The sequence below is a fragment of the Trichechus manatus genome, unplaced genomic scaffold (assembly GCF_000243295.1).
Source record: "Trichechus manatus latirostris isolate Lorelei unplaced genomic scaffold, TriManLat1.0 scaffold00047, whole genome shotgun sequence".
NCBI classification, from domain to species: Eukaryota; Metazoa; Chordata; class Mammalia; order Sirenia; family Trichechidae; genus Trichechus; species Trichechus manatus.
In genome coordinates, this window is record NW_004443983.1 from 10,895,806 (window position 1) to 10,916,057 (window position 20,252).

The 20,252-nt window shown below is 40.0% G+C and overlaps 1 protein-coding gene across 4 annotated transcripts in view; it reads right to left on the bottom strand.

Annotated features, from left to right (window-relative positions):
• Positions 1-20,252, bottom strand: part of CAMK4 (calcium/calmodulin dependent protein kinase IV) — a 303,828-nt gene that overhangs the window by 8,663 nt on the left and 274,913 nt on the right. For 3 of the 4 annotated variants that reach the window (XM_004377002.2, XM_023731980.1, XM_023731981.1), the window contains 2 exons: positions 5,815-5,890; positions 534-660 (listed from right to left, as the gene is read on the bottom strand). In XM_004377002.2, coding sequence (XP_004377059.1) covers positions 534-660; positions 5,815-5,890 — 203 coding nt within the window. Of the gene's footprint in view, positions 1-533; positions 661-5,814; positions 5,891-10,379; positions 10,442-20,252 lie in introns of those variants that run through there. The other variant, XM_023731982.1, reaches the window with a different exon arrangement.

The following is a 20,252-nucleotide window of genomic DNA, read 5'->3' on the forward strand; positions in this document are numbered from 1 at the left end:
TGTCAACATTAGCTGAAGCAAAAAGCAATGTAATAGTAATAATAAACAATACAGTATTAGTATTGTGGGATTTGTTTACAATGCCAGCGATGCGTGATGGGACTTATATTAATATTAGGATATATTCATCAGTTGCAATGATATTTCAGGAAATGATACCATTTTATTTGAAGTATACATGAATCTAACAAGCCATATTAAAATAGAATTCTTGTATGTAAATTATGTTTGGATTCACTCAGCACTGCTTTCTTCATAAGCAAGGCTCTGTATTAACCAGGTAGTAAAAACTCATTAACTAATACCATAGTAATTTGTTATTTGTGATAATTCAGTTAGTGCTGAGTTAAAACATATCTATTTTTCATTATCTATAAAGAAAATGCACTAGTATGTGTTGAGTTATTAAAAAATACTTTAAAATTAAAAGGAAATAAGATATTAAGGCAAAAGGGGAAATTAAGAAAATGCCATTGCCCATTAATTGGTTCAAAAGGAATGTGAGGAATTTTATTTCATTTTGTCACACTTACCAAATCCTTGGCATTTAGAGATACTTCATCCCACCACGGGGAGATAAAGTAATATTCACAATTCAGAATTCTCCTGAACATGAACTGATCTCCTCTTTCATCATAAAATGGTTCAAATCCACAAAGTCTAGAGGGGCAAAAGACAGGGATTAAAATGTTTTTAAAAGCTTAAGTATATTTCATCAAATTTCTGCAAAAGTTCAAGGTCATCCTTGTTCATACAGCAAGCATGTAATTGCCTTGTTATATTTCATTTTTAATTATGTAAACACACAATCACACCTACAGGAAGTAAGAATAGATACATAACCAACTAAGGATTTTTACAACAAAAAGTTGTAAAAATAGTAATAATTATGACACAAAACAACAATAATAATAACTAACATTATAATAGGCATGGTGATAAGAACTTTACATGGTTGCTTTTTTTTTCCACCAGGAATTAAGAAGACACACAGATAGGGATACTCAATTTATTACAAAATAGAAGAGTTGGAGTTTGAGAATAAAGAGATTAAAAAATGTAAACAAAAGCCTTTTCATTCTTTTTTATTCAGCCCGGTTTACTGAATTCCTCCATAGAAATGTGTAAAGTATCGTAGTTATTTCCATCCTGTTCCAATTTTGATTTCAGAGTGAACAAAGACAGCAGCCAAAAACTATTATCAGGGAATGCAGCCAGAGATGAGCAGTCCAGAATCACCTCAACCTTGAATGTGACACTCACTTGGGTACACCTTAGAGAAATTCTACTGTGTTCACCTTCATCTTCCACTACAGGTCAACATGAGAATGATGGGGAAATATGGGAGAAAAGAAACAGGGAACCATTCTTGGAATCCTAAAGAGAGAGAAAACTCAAGTTGCTGGTCTGGGACCACCACACCTCGGCAGTTTGTGGATAAGTAGAGGATTTGAAATCACTAGAGACCAAAAAGAAACTGTTAAAAAAAAAAAAAAAAGTGCCTCCCAGAGTTTGTGTTGAGGGTGTTGCATTTGACATACACAGCAAAAAGAAAAAGAAGGGAAGAAAAGAAAGAGAATAAGCTAAACGACATCTTCACTCAAATTCTTCCCTCAAGCCAGCTATGTTCATGCAGAGCAAGAAAAGTTCAAGTGCATTCCAATATTGTGGGTTTCTAGAAGAAGTCATTTCTCATTTCCTTTTGCACAGGGAATGAATGTCCCACTGGGAGAGTTCTTTCTCTTCCAAATACTCTGGAGCCAGCCAGGAAATGGCAAGGGCAAGGCTCGAGGTGCTGAGGCCTGAGCCCAAGGGTCCTTCCTTTCCCTACTGTAGCCGTCTGCCCAGAGAATCCTGCTCCTGGCCTACCTGTGGACATGAAGCATAAGGAGAGAAGTGGTGAGCGCATCTCCACACCTTGACCGGAAGGGGCGTAGCCTTGCCTGGCTCTCTCCACCATCCCCAATACTAGAAAACTATGGCCTGTGGTTGGGTGGTCATAAAGAAATGAGCCAGCTTTCCAAGTTTGGGAGTTTAAGGAGCTCCTCACGTTTCTCCTCCTGAAAATCTAGACAGAAAGTGACAATTGAGAAGGCACAGGGCTCGAATGCTTTCTCTTTCATCTCAATCATGTCAGTGACTTTGTGCTTTTGACAGAGGTAAAAAGTTTATGTCATGTCAGCTTGAAAGGCCAAAAACGGAAGAAATGTCACACAGAGCAGCAAACCCACATGTACGTACACGTACACACACACACACACACACACACACACACACGGTGCAAATACCCTTCAGAATTGTAATATTTTAATGCTAGCAATGACAGCTTAGAACATATTGGGATTACACAGGCCTGAAGTGTGAATGTACAATACAGGGTAGCTCCAAGGCTTTGGGTAGAACTGTAGTGCTGAGAGCTGAAAGACAGAGTTTGAATCTCTGATACTTTCTAATTCTAATCTGCTCATTGCAGTGGTCAGAAGTGATAGAATGAAGAAAGAAAAACATTCTTTCCCCAGTGTAAAAGTAATCTCATATACAAGCAGAAGGAGTTCTATGATGTGGCCTTATGGATTCATTTTAATGAATTAAGCACTAAGTGTGGTAAATAGAGTTAACGATCTAACAGGCACAGCCCTGCAGCTTTTGGCTGTGGAGACATAGGATTTAGGACAATAGCTAGAGGGACCAGAATTCCTGGCAGAAGCAACAGAATGACCCTCATTCCCAGCCTAATGTCATGTTGAGAAATAGCAAGACCATGGCACAAAATAGCCTGGTGGTGACAAGCTAGATCTTCTACAAAAGAGAAAGTAAAATGCTAAAACGCTGCAACAACCACAACAAGGGGGCAGAGTGAACAGTGGTCTCTACTGAGAGCAGGAATTGAACTTTCATGGCTTTAGTCAAGAGTAAGCTGTAGACTTTACGTACATCCAGACAAATGGATGTAAAACAAGTCCCTCAACATTTGGAGGATAAGAGAAAGGATCTGATTGAGGTTCATCATGTAGCCTGATTATAACATTTACTTTCTCAGGCAGCATCAATGAAAAATGGACCTTGGTCCTAATTTTTCATTCTGTTACTTCTGTACTCTACTCCATTTGGCTTCACGCGACTCCTAGGGCACGAGTCAGGTATCTAGAAGTCATAGTCTCAGGTCACCAGTAGGCTACAGGGTACATATCAAAGCTAACCTGGTACAATGAAGAGATATGCAGGTCCACACAGCCTCATCTACCCTGAGACCAGAAGATCTAGATGGTGCCTGGCTATCACTACCGACTGTTCTAATCAGGGCCACAAGAGATGGACCCTGACAGAATGGGAGAAAAATGTGGAAAAGAATCTCAAATTTCTAAAGAAAATAAAAATAAAAAAATAATTACAGAAACCAAAACAGACCTACTGGACTGGTTGAGGCTGAGGACTCCCCGAGACTCCTGCCCTGAGATAGTCTTCAAACCTTGAACCGAAACTAACTCCTGAGGTCACCTTGTTGCTAATTAACAAACTGGCTCACAAAATAATGAATATCACCCATAAGCACTGTGCTTTTTAAAAAAATCACCTATATGAGATCAAGTGGTCAACAATTACTTCAAAACAAAGATGAGAGTGTAAAGGGACAGGGAAGTTAGATTAATGGAAATGGAACAACCAGAATGGAAATAAGGAGAATGTTCACTCAATGTGAAGAATGCAACCAATGTCACTGAACAATTTGTGTAGAAATTGTTGAATGGGAACATAAACTGCTGTGTAAACGTTCCCCCAAAACATAGTAAAATATTATGCTTAAAAAAAAAAGAAAAAAAGAGGGAGAGATATACAGGTCCAACGGCACAGTCCACTGGAGAAAATGTTGCAACAGACTCTTGCCAAGTAGACTTAATTGACTGTTAATTAACTACAGATTAAACTAGAATTCTCCAGGCTTAGGGGCTGACAGAAGTTAGTTCGGAACCAAAGGATACCAGTTGTAAGCAACACTGTTATTTTCATTTTTTGTGGCTGCTACTGCTAACTTTAAATCAATATCTATTAATCAATGGCTGTAAATGTATAAGGATATAACAAATGTTTTGTATAATATGGTGATGGGCTAGGGGAAAGGACCTTGACAGATTTTTTTTTTTAACATTATCTACAGGGCTATAATAAAATGTTTCTCAAACTATCACAGTTTTTCCTTCATTTTCCCATGGCAGTGACCATATCATAGTTTTGCGTATTTCATTTCTAGTTTTTCAGGGTAAGTGTAATTTAATTTCCTACCTCCACCTGTCCAGGTTCTTTTAAACCTTAAATGCACATTTCAACATGAAATTGCAATGGGGCTCATTTACTCTGGGGACAAACCCGAACCTTATTTGTGTAGTTCAGTTTGTCACTAAATGGCACTAAATACGATGTCACCTACATAATTTAGGAGACAACATTCTTCCCCCAGTGTAAACCTGATCTCATGTACAAGTAGAAGGAATTCTATGATGTGGCTTTAGGGATTCGTTTTAATGAATTATGCACTTAGTGTGGCAAACAGAATTCATGATCTAACAGTTTGTATTTTATAAGAAAAAAACATAATTCTCTCCAAATTCTTCTCAAGCTTTAACATTCTGGAAACATAAGGAAATGAATAGTGAAAATATCTTCTGATAGTTCAAATTAGCAGATCACCATCTTACGGGTTGCTGGTTAAACCTATTTGTCTTGGCTACTGACCAAGATGAAGTTAGAGTTTGCTAACTAGCTTGGAGATGCTGCTCTGATTTTCCCATTCCTAGCTCATGTTACCTAGACACTATACTTTCCAAGAGTATTACATTTTTTTTTAAGCTCTTTCTTTCTCACCTCCCAAAATCTCTTTACAAAATTGAGTATTACAGGTTTCAACAACTAACGCTGCTGTGCCTTCTGTCAGCTGAATGTCTAAAGCACAATTATTGTCTAATTTGCTTCTTCACTTTCAGTTCTTGTCCTTTAGTGAGCACTTAATCATTGTATGCTCAAGGCTTTGTTCTGGTCCTTTACTTTGAGCACTAGGCCCTCCATTCTCATAGATTACAATTATGTAGATAAATGACAACCCAATCTACTTGCTTTGAATTAAACTTTTGAACTCATTGATATCCTGCTTTGTAGTTATGCTACAGTAATCTTCCTTTCCAGATGCTCTTCCGTCATTTTTGCTTATTTCTCTCCTTATCATCTGTAATTCCATCACATCTTTGGCAAATTTCCTGAAATGTCCTATTTATTATTAGACAGGAGTTCAGGAATGGAAGTGGAGAGCCCAAAGAATGAAAGATTTATACCATTTTCTCACAGAGAAATTTGTGTAGAGTATTAAACCCAAGGCCCTTGAAAACCTAACAGAGGTAGGAAACAAAATGACAGCCAAAATGCATTTAAAATATTTCCAATTAGAAATGTACCAGTATAAGACTGTTTAAAAAATTAAATAACTATTTTCCCTTTAAAAGGACTAACATTAATTATTTTAGATAAGATGCAAAAGAGAAAATAAGAGCAAGTTTAATCGGTGGTCTTGAGTTTCACATTCATCACTATCTTCAAACACCGAATTGTTCCCCAGAAAATCTCTGTACAGAAGTTCTGGCACCAAGAAAATTACAAAATAAAAAACAATGTTTATTTTCAGAAAATTCTATCACAAACTACATTCAATATCTAATGAATAAATAAACCAATCAATCACAGACTGTCTAAAAATAATCTTGCTTTTTATGAAGGCTATAGGGCCTTACAAAATGTTATGGCAGTTTATATGAAAACTTCACTTACAAGATATAGGTGATTATTCCTACAGACCACATGTCCACCTCAGGTCCATAGGCACAGCCTCTGAGAATTTCAGGAGCTGCAGAAATAGTGAAAACTGTGTTAAATTGGAGATTAAATTCACCATTCATACTTGAATAACAAGCAATGAGGAGGGAACTAATTCATTAACAAAAACTTCAGAACTGTTTTATAACTAACCATGTCTCCCAAACCCAAGTATGAGGTTGCAAATTCTTATGTCTTTCTGCTTTGGGGATACATAAGAATAGTGCTATTGACTTTAATATTCTACATTGGAACATCGTGTTACTGCTCGAATGTGATAGACAGAGATACATCTCTGCTAAAAAAGATTCCTTACTTCAAAGGGAGCTTTGTACATAGAAAACAGGAAGAAATGAAAGTTTAGCACAATAAGGGACAAAAAGGCATCACAGTGCTCCCTTGAGATGAGAACTACTCGGGGCAGAGGGTGTTGCTGACTGTGTACGTCACTGTGCAGGGCAGGGGCCAGGCAGGTGGTGGGAAGGGCTAGGAGAACTCTATGCTGGAAGGTTGGAACAGGAGCTAGGAGGGGCCCTGGCACATGTCGTAGCATTGAGAGCCACATATGGGTCCCCAAAGATCAGCTGACCCTAGTCAGCCTGGGGGATATGAACTGAGAGAGGGGGCCTCTCTCTGTGCACAATGAGGTGGTTCATATCAGCCCTGTCCTCTGTTGTGAAAAGGCAAGGTCTTCTCAGCCTCGAAATAGCAAGATTTCGTGTTTTTACTAGGCGTCAAGGATTGGGGGTGTTGTTTGTTTGCCTAAGAATGAAAGAAAAATGAGGGCTCCACTACTGACAGAAAAATACAGCTCAGGTCTATAGCCCAGAGTGGCCTTTTTTATTTTGAACAGATGTGCTGTAGATGCTGGTATGGTCCCTGGAGAAGGAGCTGACTAATGAAGGCTGAGGGTTCCTTGAGGGAGGCCTCAAGAACAACACATCCCTCCCCACGCTGGGTGCAGAAGAACAAGTGAACTGGATCCCTCATCCATGAAGGCTGGAAATGCCATATTCAGTGTGGACTGTCAAAGTGAGCTCCAAAAGGGGACTCTGGAAGTCCAGAAGTCCCTCATGGGACTCTGGATTTCACGTATGGGAAGAAATACAGTGGATTTTCCACCAAAAGCTTACCATACAATCCCCTACCCCCACTTTTTTCCAGTAAGGATTTTCTCTTCCCCATGAAAGTTATGTAATATAAAGTATAGATGATAAAGAGCCTGTAAGGTGAAATAAGCGTGTGCATTCTAGCGTTCTAACCGGTAATTTAGCAAGATCCAAGATGTACCCTTTAAGAAATTGTATCTGCAGCCAAGAAGTTTTTTCTTATCTGCAGGTAAATTATTCCTAGAAAATCTTCCTTTTAAGATTTAATTAACATAATAAAAATGCATGTTCAATGCTAATACCATTCACTTCTGTCAGGTTAACTTTCATTTCCCAGGGCAATCTATGGCCTCCAGAAGGTTCCTTTGAGCCCCAACGCTAAACTCCGCTCCCAAATACTTTGCTCATGGTGTAAAAGGAACTCAGGTTAGGCTACTGCTTCCCACAAGGGCTGTTACTGCCTGTCTTTGTCACTGGGAGCTGTTCCAGTCAGGGAGCTAAATGCATGCATATTTCCTTCCCACTCAGCATCAGTGATTCTTATCTGGTCTGAAGTGCTATCCAGTCCCACACTGACATTCAAACATAAACACAGAAATATGTTGGGGAAAATCTTTTACCTTTTCTGGGTCTTGGTTTTCACTTCCAAAAATTAACTAAGTTGGACTAGCTGATTTCCAAGTTTACTTTGAGTCTTAACCTGCTGCCCACCGAGATATTAGTAAAGAGATCCACCACCAGCTGCCATGGAGTTGATTCTGGCTCACGATGGGTGGCCCCATCTGTGTCAGAGTAGAACGGTGCCCCATAGGGTTTGTAATGGATGATTTTTTGGAAGTGGATCACCACGCCTTTTTTCCGAAGTGCCTTTAGGTTAGCAGCCAAGCACAGTAATCGTTTTCACCACTCAGTAAAGAGATACTTACTGGTAATTAAAGCAAGAAGAGAGGACAAGAACTCTACCTGCAGAACCTACTGCATTTCCCATTCCTCCTGCTGAAGCTGCTACTGTGTCTGCTGCCCTGCACAGATCTTCTCTGTTGGCTCCAGTGAAATCAACCTTTCCACCTTGTGCTGTCTAGATACTCACCCTGGCAAAGGTCAGTTCATCTCCATAGCTCCCAGCCCAAGAGCCCCACATGAAGTGAATGCCATGGAACCAGGGCTTCGAACTAGTTCATTCGAGTTTGAATCTCTGCTGAGAATTTGCATTTCTACCTCAGATATACTGAATCAGAACCTACATTTTAACGAGGATTCTGATTCAGTATATCTGGTGGGGGTGGAAATGCAAATTCTCAGCAGGGGTTCAAACTGGAGTGAACTGATTCAAAGTCCTGCATGGAACACTATTCTTTTTTGGATTCACTTTTGGGACATCTGGGTTTCTTACTTGACATAGCAATATTTGACCTCGTTTCACAGCAATGCACATGCAGCCTGCTACCCCAGAGGCAATTTATTTTCTTGTAATGAATGATACTGCAATATGAGTAAACTTGTGGTGTGAAAACCTCAACTTCTCACAGTCAGGTTAACTGAGACAAAAGGGATATGGGATGCTTTTGTCCTTCAAAATGAATTCCTCTTAAAATGAATTTTTTTAAAAAAAGAACTTATAATATTTACTAAATGTAATATAAAATTTGGATGAAACATAGTATAAAAACCTCAACTCAATAGTATTAATGATTAGATACTATTTTCAATAACTTCTGCATATTTTTGATGGCTAGTTAATATAGCCTGGACCTTCTGCAGAAGCAGCAGAACACACTCCTAATCTATCTCAACGGTTCCTGAGAGCCAAAAGCCTTTCTGGAATACATCTAGGCTCTGGCACCCGACTCTAGGTGCCTCAAAGTCTCCTAGGTATTAGATGTCCTTTCAGGTGATTCCACTAATTTGTGATCTCCCTAGAGTGAGAGATATTTGATTACTTCCAATTTAGTTCAAGAAGAATCATCAACTAGCCCACCTTTTAATGCTGTAAGCACTCTCCACAGTCCTTCATATCTTTTCTCATCTCGTTACCAACACAAACCAATAAAAATAAGAAGAGGAGAAAATCATTTAAAAGTGTAATACAGGTTTTAAAATGCATGTAAAAAGACTGAGGATGGTCTTTTCTGATTATTCAATAATCATTTATTCATTTTCTTGGCTGTCTTCTAAGTGGATCCACATTTTCGGCCACGTCTTAAAATTACCTTATAATTCATGTTATTGCTCGTTAAATACTAAATACTAAGGTACTTCATACTTCAATCTCCAATACAGAATAATTTTGGTAAATAGTCTTGGAATTGCCAAGATACCAGCCTTACTTAAAAAAAAAAAAAAGATTTTAACTGAATTTGAAAAATCTCATAAAAACTTCAAACTGTAATGAAAATATTTATTTACCAACATAACACCTAGACCATAGAGTGCAGATTCTCTTTTTTTTGGATAAGATGATGGCATCATCAAAACATATAGAGATCGGGATAAATTTTATTTTCTCAAATAAAACCATTGCATGTAGTTCTGGAAATGGTCCTACAATAAAAAGCATCAGGCTGTGACCTTTTGGAAGCAAGTCACCAGGCCTTATCTTCCAAGGTCCTTCTGGGTGGGTTTGAACCACCAACTTTTGGTTAGTAGTCAAGCGCTTAACTGTTTGCTATCCAGGGACTCCACCCAAAAAGGGAGATCAAAGTGAATGAAATCAATGGGTTCCTTCATTCACTCACTAAATAAATCATCAAGTATTTATTAAGCACCTGCTGTATGATAGGCAACTGTGCTGAGTGGTGCTAGGGGAATAATGGTGGAAGAGTTAAGGAGAACAAATTTTTGTCATCATGGAGCTTACAGTTCAGTGGAGAGGAAGATGTTAATCAAACGAAGAAATGCAAAGTAGTAACTGGACATGCTTGGAAAGAAAATGTCTCTAAGTGGCCTAACCTGGTCAGGGATGTCAGGAAAGATGATGCAGGCAAGCAAAGTATGAGCTGAGATGCGTAGGAGCTGGAGGAGTTAACCAGACAAAGGAGGAGAAGGGGATGGATGAAGGAAGGGAGAGAAGTTCCAGGCAGAGAAAACACATATGCAAAGGGCCTGTGGCAGGAAGGAGCAAGGGGCACTCAAGGAACTCAAAGAAGTCAATGTGGCTGGACCACAGAGTCATGCGCAGCACAGCTCAGATGTGATGAGCCTATTGAAGCAGGTAGAAGCCAGACTGCAGGTTTTGTAGACCAGGGCTTTTGTTTGCTTGCTTGTCTGTTTTTAAATTCTATCCTATGCATTTGTTTTAGTAATTCAAAACATATGAAGGAGGGAATCTTTTTTGTATTTTGAAGCCTGAATTTGACTACAGAACTATTCTCCCTCCCACTGCTGAAGAGAAAACATTGTGGGATTTTTCACCTGTAGATGCTTGTCTTGAACTCAAAAGTTTTCCCTGTGCCCCCAACATTCACTGCATCTTTAGCCCAGCATCTAGACATCTCTTTGAACTCTGTCTCTGGAGAGTGAGCAGTGAAGGAGGAGGAGGAGGGATGGAGGTATCTGCCAGGAAGTAGAAGAGCAGTGGTTAGAAATTCTCTGTCTCTTCCCAGCTCCTAACTCAGCCTAGGGGCCCAGAGGAGAAGAATGCACTCAGGGGGCAGGTCCCTATGGGTGGCAGCAGTGCTCAGCTGGGTGGACTCCAAATTGGAAACTTTTTTCTCTGAGTGGTATGAACGGTTAACATGCTTGGCTGCTAACTGAAAGGTTGGAAGCTCAAGTCCACCCAGAGGCACCTTGAAAGAAAGGCCTGGCAACCTATTTCTGAAAAATCAGTATTGAAAACTCTATGGAGCAGTTCTACTTTGAAACACATGGTCACCATGAGTCAGAGTTGACTTGATGGTAACTGGTTACTGGTACCTTGTTTGGTCCTTTGCTAAGCTGTCACATCCATGTGTCAAGAATAAGGCACAACCTCATATTTTGAGGCTCAGAGTGTGCTCTCATTTCAGATGCACAAGAAAAAGCTGACAGGCACAACTTGTGGGTGGAAACCTCCAGGATTAGGAGTTAGGAAACTGGACTTTTCTACCAGCTCAGCCAGGAATCATCCCTGTCAAGGTGGGTAAATCACATCTCCTTCCACGGTCTTTTTTTCCATACATTCATTCATTTAATTGTTATGCTTTAAGTGAAAGTTTACGATTCAAGTTAGTCTCTCATACAAAAATTTCTACGTACATTGTTATGTGACCCTAGTTGCTCTCCCTACACTGAGACAGCACAATCCTCCTTTCCACCCCAGACTTCCTGTGTCCATTCAACCAGCTCCTGACCCTCTCTGCCTTCTCATCTCCCTTCTGGACAAGAGCAGCCCATTTAGTCTCATGTATCTACTTGAGCTAAGAAGCACACTCTTCACAAGTATCATTTTATGTCGCATAGTCCAGTCTAATCTTTGGCTGAAGATCTAGCCTCAGAAATGGTTTTAGTTTTGGGCTAACAGAGAGTCTGGGGGCCATGTCTTCCGGGGTCCCTCCAGTCTCAATCAAACCAGTAAGTCTGGTCTTTTTACTAGAATTTGAGTTCTGCACCCCACTTTTCTCTTGCTCTGTCAGGAACTCTCTCTTCCGTTCGGTCAGTGCTGTCATTGGTGGTAGCCAGGCACCATCTAGTTCTTCTGGTCTCAGGCTGATGAAGTCTCTGGTTTATGTGGCCCTTTCTGTTTCTTGGGCTAATACTCTTTTTCCTTTTGAAAGACTTCTAGGTCTATTCTGGCTGATTACATGAACTCAGACCATGGCCAGGTACTGAGATTCAGCTCATGGTGATGGAAAAATCTCATTAAGTAAGGGTAGGGCTGCATAGCCAATTAGTGTAATTGCTGTCAGTAACTTGTACACCTGTGAAAAGATGAATTGGCAAAAGTTGTGTGATAGCTATATCTACAAAAATAAATAAACAAATGATAAAGTAGCTGCTGAGTCTGCTTATGTACAACCAAATACTTCACAGAATTTGGTTCCTTGGTTTGGAGATGAAGGGTCATAGCTTCAAGGACATCCCAGTTAATTGGCCTAAGAACATGTTTAGTGCTTCTGCTCTACCTCCTAGTTCATTGCATAGTGCCTGAGATCTTTAAAGCTTGCAAACGGCTATCCAAGTTACAACCCACCGAAACCCACTGCCACGGAGTCAATTCCGATTCATAGCAACCCTATAGGCAGAGGTGGATTATCCAATAAGCAAGGTAAGCACCTTGCTTACCAGATCATCTGTAGTAAACAATTTCACAATTTTTTACCACATCAAAGATTCTGCTTCTAGGTATGGCTGGCCTCTGTGTCTCTCCCGACCCCATAGCACTTAGTTGCAGAATCAAAGTCTCTTTTCAAATTTACAGTCCCTGACAAGGCCTGATGACCTCATAAGCAAGGTAAGCATGGTTTACTTGTGCTTACTTACTAATCTGTAGTGCACACTTTCACCACATTCTCCCCTGCCTATAGGACAGGGTAGAACCGTCCCATAGGGTTTCCAAGTCTGTAAATCTTTATAGAAGCAGACTGCCACATCTTTCTCCTGTAGAGTGGCTGGGGGATTCAAACTGTCAACCTTTTGGTTAGTAGCCTAGTGCTTAACCACTATGCCACCAGGGCTCCTTCCAAGGTACAACAATTGGTCTGTATTCATCTGGAGCAAGAGAGGAAGAAGGAGAATCAGGAACAGGAGAAGAAAATGGAACGTGTGCCTAATTGCCTCCGTGAACAACTGCTTCCTTTGCCATGAGACCAGAAGAACTGGATTGTGCCTGGCTACCATTACTGAACATTTTGATCAAAAATTCTGTAGAAGAATCCTGATCAAAATGGGGGAAATGCAGAACAGAATTTCAAATTTTCATGGACTCCAGACTTTCTGGAGCCACCGAGGCTGGATGAACTCCCAAAACTATTACCCTGAGATAATCTTTAAACCTTAAGTCAAAAATATTGCCTGAGGACCATGGCCAGACAGTTCATCAGAGAAGACAAATTAGAAAAGCAACGCCTCCAGTCCAGTTTGCTAAGCGTTATGACAAAGGTGTGCGTGGGATGGTTTGAAAGTGTGGATCAGATTGGCATATACTTGAAATGCTTCCAGAGAGGGTGATTCTTTTGATAAGTCTTGCAAGAAGAGCAGGAGTTAGCCCTGTGAGTAAAAGATGGAAGAACATTCCAGGAAGAGGAAACAGCATGTGTGAAAGCAAGGACATGTGAAACAGTATGACCCATCTGGGAAGTGTTAAGTTCTAACTGGCTGGAGAGAAGGGAAGAGAAATGGCGAGAATTTGGAACAAGACAACAGCAGAAGACAGGAGCCAGATCATGAAGAGCCAGCAAATTCGACCTTTAACTTGAAAGGGGGATAGTATTATAAAAACTCTCCATGGATTCATCATTTGTGTATTGTAACACTGCATAGATAAATCCCAAAGAAATAGTTTACTTTGTGTGATCACATTTTAAAGTTAGACCCATATCATTTCAGAGAATCATGGGCACCCAGAAATATCTGATATACTTGATCTTTATCTAGGCTTACTGAGAAATAACCAAAATCCCACACGGCCTGTGCTATGTGTCAGTAGACCAGGTGTCCCAGTAGCCTCCAGGGACCTCTGAAAGCAGGGGAAACTAAGCTGTGCTGCCCTGCAGACTGGTGCTTCTCAGACATGTTCAGGCAATACTGAGCACGAGGGAGACTACTAGAAGATTCAAAGGTGAATATGCATTTTGCCCACAGTCAGCAATGGCAGTGAGCGAAATAAGCTGATCATTGTCTTTGAAGATGAAATAAAAAGAAGATGGCAAGTGTCTTCTCAGGGCACTTTAGAGATAGTTGTGAGTAGAGGCCACCTTGAGGGCAGGCTGTCTGAAAACTAAAGGGTGGGGGACAAAAAGCTGGATTCTTGGTTCCACTGGGTCAGATCTTCCTAGCCAATGTGTCACCCCTCATTGGGGTGCCAGAAAGAGTTACAGGTGTCCTGACATACATGTCCCCCTCAGTCCTGGGACAGCTGGGAGGAAACTAGGGCAGCTGGGTTCCGGGGCCTGGCAGGAGTCCCTGAGCCTGTGTATTTGAGATAGTTGCCTCTGGCTAGTAGCATCCTCTTCTGTTTACCACAGAGAACTCAGAATACCATCAAGTCTATGCAGTGAAAAGAGTAAGGACTGAGGAGGCATCTGAGGCCTCTGCCACTTTGGTTATCTATGACTTGATAGTGTTGAGCACATACAAAAATTTAGAAGATGTTTTGAGACACAATTCATAAGCTTTATGTTCTCACACATTCTTTCCATTCTCTAGGGCTCTAGAGTTTTCACATTGCAAACATCAGTCAATCCAACTTCCACTTAATGTTTTTCAGTTAAACTGTTAAAAAAAATCTTCCTTATCACACAAATTGTGCAACATGTCTCTTTATAAAAGTCTTATAAATGGGTGAAGAAAGATAGCCTGTTTATTTTCCTCACTTTTTTTTTTCTTTAATAATCCCTTTAACAGAAAACCAAGTATTTGAGAACACCTAGTGCTTTCAGGAAGAGAAAAAATATAAACACAAATTATTTTTATTACCTTGTGAAAGTTTTATTTCTATGAAATTCACTTTTCTATGATTCCATCAGGTACCTCCCATCTTGTGGTAATTGCTGTTTTCTACAAATCTGAGTCAGACTGAGTCTCCTGATTACTTCAAAGCTGTGATGGATGCCAGCCCAGGAATGGTAAAGGAGAATTAACTGTTGAAAAGGTGCCTTAAGCATTTCATGGGATGAGGTGGAGTACAAATAAGTAAACACAACTCATCCTAATATTAACATTACGTAAATCTCTTCTTCTGTATATGGAGATGCAAATATAAAGTAGTGGACAGAATTTAAACTCTGTTTCATGTATGTATGCATCAGTATGGTAAATACTGTGCTTTTCTACAGAGGAACTATAAAATTTCTTACTGATGATTATCAATAATGACTCTTTTGAAACTTTTTATTTTTATTTTATGCATATCCTCTCTTTAATAACATTCTAAAATGGGAACATTTTGTGGGTGTTCAGGGCCAAAATAATACATCTTAAGAAAGTCTTCTTCCCACTTGCCATCAATCACCTCTTCCTTTTGACCTCTTTTCCTCCCATCATCCCACCCTCATATATGTAATAATAGAGCTGAATCCTCCCCACACTGTGAATTCTCTGGCAGAATTGGTTCTGTTCTTGGAGGAGTCTCTTACAGTTAAACAGAAGTGGGCACAGAAATGGTTTCTGGTGTGGAGACTCAGACATTAAAAGACTGTCTTTAAATTCAAATAGAACATGAGAAGTGAGGGTATGATGTTGGTGACAATCTCTTTAGACTCAAATATTACCATCCACCCGAGGCCAAAAGAATAGTTGGTTAATTTTGATTTAATTAAGCTATTGCCATAATCTTGAACTTAATTCGCATATACAAACAACTTTTGTGATAATACTATTTAATACCACATACTATGTATCTACCAAGGTCCCTAGGTAGCACAAATAGTTCACACTTGACTACCAACCTAAAGGTACATGGTTCAAATCTACTCAGTGGTGCCTCGAAAGAAAGGTCTGGCAATCTACTTCCGGAAAGATTAAACCAAAAAAAGAAAACCCAAATCATTGCCCTCAAGTGGATTCTGACTTGTATCAACCCTATAGGACAGAGTAGAACTGCCCCATAAGGTTTCCAAAGAGTGTCTGCTGTAGTCAAACTGCCAACCTATTGGTTAGCAGCTGAGCTCTTAACCACCAAGAAAACCCTACAGAGCAGTTGTACTCTGTAACACACGGGCTTGCCATGATTTGGAATCGACTCGATGGCAACAGGATATATCTACTGAGTGATACAAACCTTTACAGGATTCAGTTCCTGCCCTCCCCTGGCTGAACATCCTGGATCCTGAGAGGTAAGCCACTTAGCTTTTAAGAATACTTCCCAACCAGGGTGTTCACTACACAAGGAGGCAGCCCCTTCTATTAATAACAACTTTAGTTGTTAGAATATTTTTTGTATATTGAGCTAAAGATCTGTGCCTTGCAACATCCACTAGTAATTCTTAATTCTGTCTTCTAGAGCTTCCACTATTATGACAGTTCTTCAAATGATTTGTGGTTCCTACTCTCATACCTGGACTCCCAGTGGTGGTGTGGGCCAGGGATTAGTCTGAGTGGGCTCCTTTTCTACCTTGGCAATGACAGTCTAATGATGTTAAATAATACCATTTATATACCATTAAGCCCGAGGAAGAAGGACCTGGCAGTCTACTTCTGAAAAGAATTAGCCAGTGAAAACCTTATGAATAGCAGCAGAACATTGTCTGATACAGTGCTGGAAGATGAGCCCCTCAGGTTGGAAAGCACTCAAAATAAAGCTGGGGAAGAGCTGCCTCCTCAAAGTAGAGTCGATCTTAATGATGTGAATGAAGTAAAGCTTTTGGAACCTTCGTTTGCTGATGTGGCACAACTCAAAATGAGAAGAAACAGCTGCAAACATCCATTAATAATCGGAATACGTTATGTACGAAGAATCTAGGAAGATTGAAAATTGTCAAAAATGAAATGGATGAGGTGGCACCAAGATGGTGGAGTAGTCGGACGCCTCCGGTAGACCCTCTTACAACAAAGAATTGAAAAAACAGGTGATTCGATAATATATGGCAATCTGGGAGCCCTGAACAGCAAAGGCAGAGTTGAGGAAATGGACTGAGTGGCACGGGGAGGGAGAGATGGTTCAGAAGCAGTGAGGAGTTGCCAGACCTGACCCAGCAAGAGCCTGAGCCTTTTCAGGCCTGATCAGCTCAGGGGTGAGCAGTGAGGCAGGCAAGAAGCCATGCTCCGGAGATGCGTTTTCTGCACCAGGAGAGACCCAGCACCAGAGACTCTACACGGCCACCCGGAACCAGTGAGAAGCAGCACTCCACGAAAGATAAGTACTTGCATACTGCTTACTGCGGATCAAAAACATCCCCCTTAGGGAAAAACCTCGCTCCCATTTACCTCCCCACTGCCTGCTCTTCACTGGGTCCTGGACTGGCTTCAGCAATTGCCGAGTCCCCTGGGCCGGAAGTAGGATCCATCACACGCCTGGAGCCATTGTCCCTGCCTTGGAGAGTGAACAAATTAAAGAACAGGGAAAAAATGAACTGATGGCTCTCCTAAGCCAGGAACCCAGGGTAGGCACAGCTCCTTTGCTTAGGCAAAGGCATAAAGGATACGTGGACTTTGAGTGCCTTTTTCCCTGCACAGACTTGTGTGGGCCCATCTCAAAAGCATAGGCCCTCATTACTGCAGTACAACAGGATATATACTGGAATTCTAACTTCAACCTTTTCAGCTGTGAAGTGGCAGGTTCTAGACATTTGACACTGCTCTGCCCATTAAGCAGGGTCTTCACCTACTCACGTCAGGGGCCTGAGGATTGGTGGCTCCACCCACACCACCTAGCCACCTGCGATAGGGGCCTATGAATAAGAGGTGCCCCCAGTCCTTACAGACAACAGCATTAGGTGCTCATAGTCCGGCTGCAAAACCCACCCACCTATGTGCTCTAGGGAACAGGGACATGCCTTCCTCCTGGACATTCGGGGGGTGGCTGTCAGCCCCCTGCCTTGCTCAGAGTGTGTCTCCCTGCTGCAGCCAGATGCCTGTGCCTACACCAATCAACCAAGCCTCTCTAGGACTGTAAGTGAGAGCCTACACAACACACTTGGTGGCTATCTACCTGGGCACCGGAGCTGAATCCATACAGGAGGAGTGGGTGGACTCCTGAGCTAACATATCTAGTAACAGATCTAAGCATCTGGTGACAGGACATTAGAGCTTCAAAGGTGCCAATAATCAAACTAGCTCATATGAGCAGCCTATTTGGGCAAATCAAAACAAGAAGCTACGACACAGTAACAAACATAAAATAAATAAATATAATAACTTATTAATGGCTCAGAGACAACAGTCAATATCAAATCACATAATGAGGCAATCCATGATGGCTTCAGCAAGCTTCCAAAATAAAGAATCTAGAAATTTTCCAGAGGAGGAAAATTTCTTGGAATTACCAGAGGCAGAATACAAAAGATTAATATACAGAACTCTTCGAGAAATGAGGAAGGAAATTAAGCAAAATGCAGAACACACAATAGAGGAAATTAAAAAGATTATAGAAGAGTATAATGACAAATTTAACAGGCTGTAAGAATCCATAGAGGGACAGCAATCAGAAATCCAGTAGATTAACAATAAAATGTCAGAATTAGACAAATCAATAGAAAGTCATAGGAGCACAACTGAGGCAATGGAAGTCAGAATTAGTGAAATTGAAGATAAAGCACTTGACACCAACTTATTTGAGGAACAATCAGATAAAAGGATTAAAAAAAGTAAAGAAACCCTAAGAATTATGTGGGACTCTATCAAGAGGAATAGCCTACAAGTGATTGGAGTATCAGAACAGAGGGGGATAACAGAAAATACAGAGAGAATTGTTGAAGATTTTTTGGCAGAAAACTTCCCTGATATCATGAAAGATGAGAAGATATCTATCCAAAATGCTCATCGAAACCCATAAAAGGTAGAACCCAAAAGAAAGTCACCAAGACAAATTACAATCAAACTTGCCAAAACCAAACATAAAGAAAGAATTTTAAGAGTGACTAGGGATAAACGAAAAGTCATCTACAAGGGAGAGTCAATATAAATAAGCTTGGACTACTCAGCAGAAACCATGCAGGCAAGAAGGCCATGGGATGACATCTAGAAATCCTTGAAGGAAAAAAACTGCCAGCCAAGAATTATATATCCATCAACACTGTCTCGTAAATATGATGGCAAAATTAGGGCATTTCCAGATAAACAGAAGTTTAGGGAATTTGCAAAAACCAAACCAAAATTACAAGAAATACTAAAGAGAGTCCTCTGGTTAGAAAATCAGTAACATCAGATAACAACCCAAGACTAGAACAAGGACAGAGCAACCAGATATCAACCCAGATAGGGAAGTCACAAAAGTAAATAAAAGCTAAAACACTTAAAATAGGGAAACAGATGTCAATATGTAAAAGATGACAACATTAGAACAATAAAGAGGGACTTAAAAAATGTAGACATAGATTCTTCATATGGAGAGGAAGTCAAGGTGATATAAAGAAATAAAAGACTGGTATAAACTTAAAAAAAAATAGGGGTAAATATTAAGGTAACCACAAAGGAAACTAACGATCCTACAAGTCAAAATAAAAAACTAGAAAAATATAAAGACTTAGCAAACACAAAATCAACAACAATGAAAAAAATGAAAAGAAAATACATACAGAAAAACGACTCAGCACAGAAAATTAAGGGGAACAAAGAAACTCTGAACAACACACAAAAAAAGACATCAAAATTCATACCTATCAATAATTACACTGAATGTAAATGAACTAAATGCACCAATAAAGAGACAGTGAGTGGCAGATTGGATAAAAAACACGATCCACCTATAAGTTGCCTACAAGAGACACATCTTAGACTTAAAGACACAAACAAACTAAAACTCAAAGAATGGAAAAAATATATCAAGCAAAAACCACTCAAAAATAGCAGGAGTGGCAATATTAATCTCTGACAAAATAGACTTTAAAGTAAAATGCAGCACAAAGGATAAGGAAGGACACATTATCATGATTAAAGGGTCAATATACCAGAAGGACATAACTATAATAAATATTTATGCACCCAATGACAGGGCTCCAAAATACATAAAACAAACTCTAACAGCACTGAAAACAGAGATAGACAGCTCCACAATAGTAGTAGGAGACTTCAACACACCACTTTCGGTAAAGGACAGAACATCCAGAAAGAAGCTCAGCAAAGACAAGGAAGAGCTAAATGCTACAATCAACCAACTTGATCTCGCAGACATATACCGAACACTCCACGCAGCAGCAACCAAGTATACTTTCTTTTCCAATGCGCATGGAACATTTTCCAGAACAGACCACATATTAGGCCATAAAGTAAGCCTTAACAAAATCCAAAGCACTGAAATATTATAAAGCATCTTTTCTGACCATAAAGCCATAAAAGTAGAAATCAACAATGGAAAAAGGAAGGAAAAAGAATTAAACACATGGAAACTGAACAATAGTTTGCTCAAAAACTACTGGGTTATAGAAGAAGTTAAAGATGGAATAAAGAAATTCATAGAATCAAATGAGAATGAAAACACATCCTACCAGAACC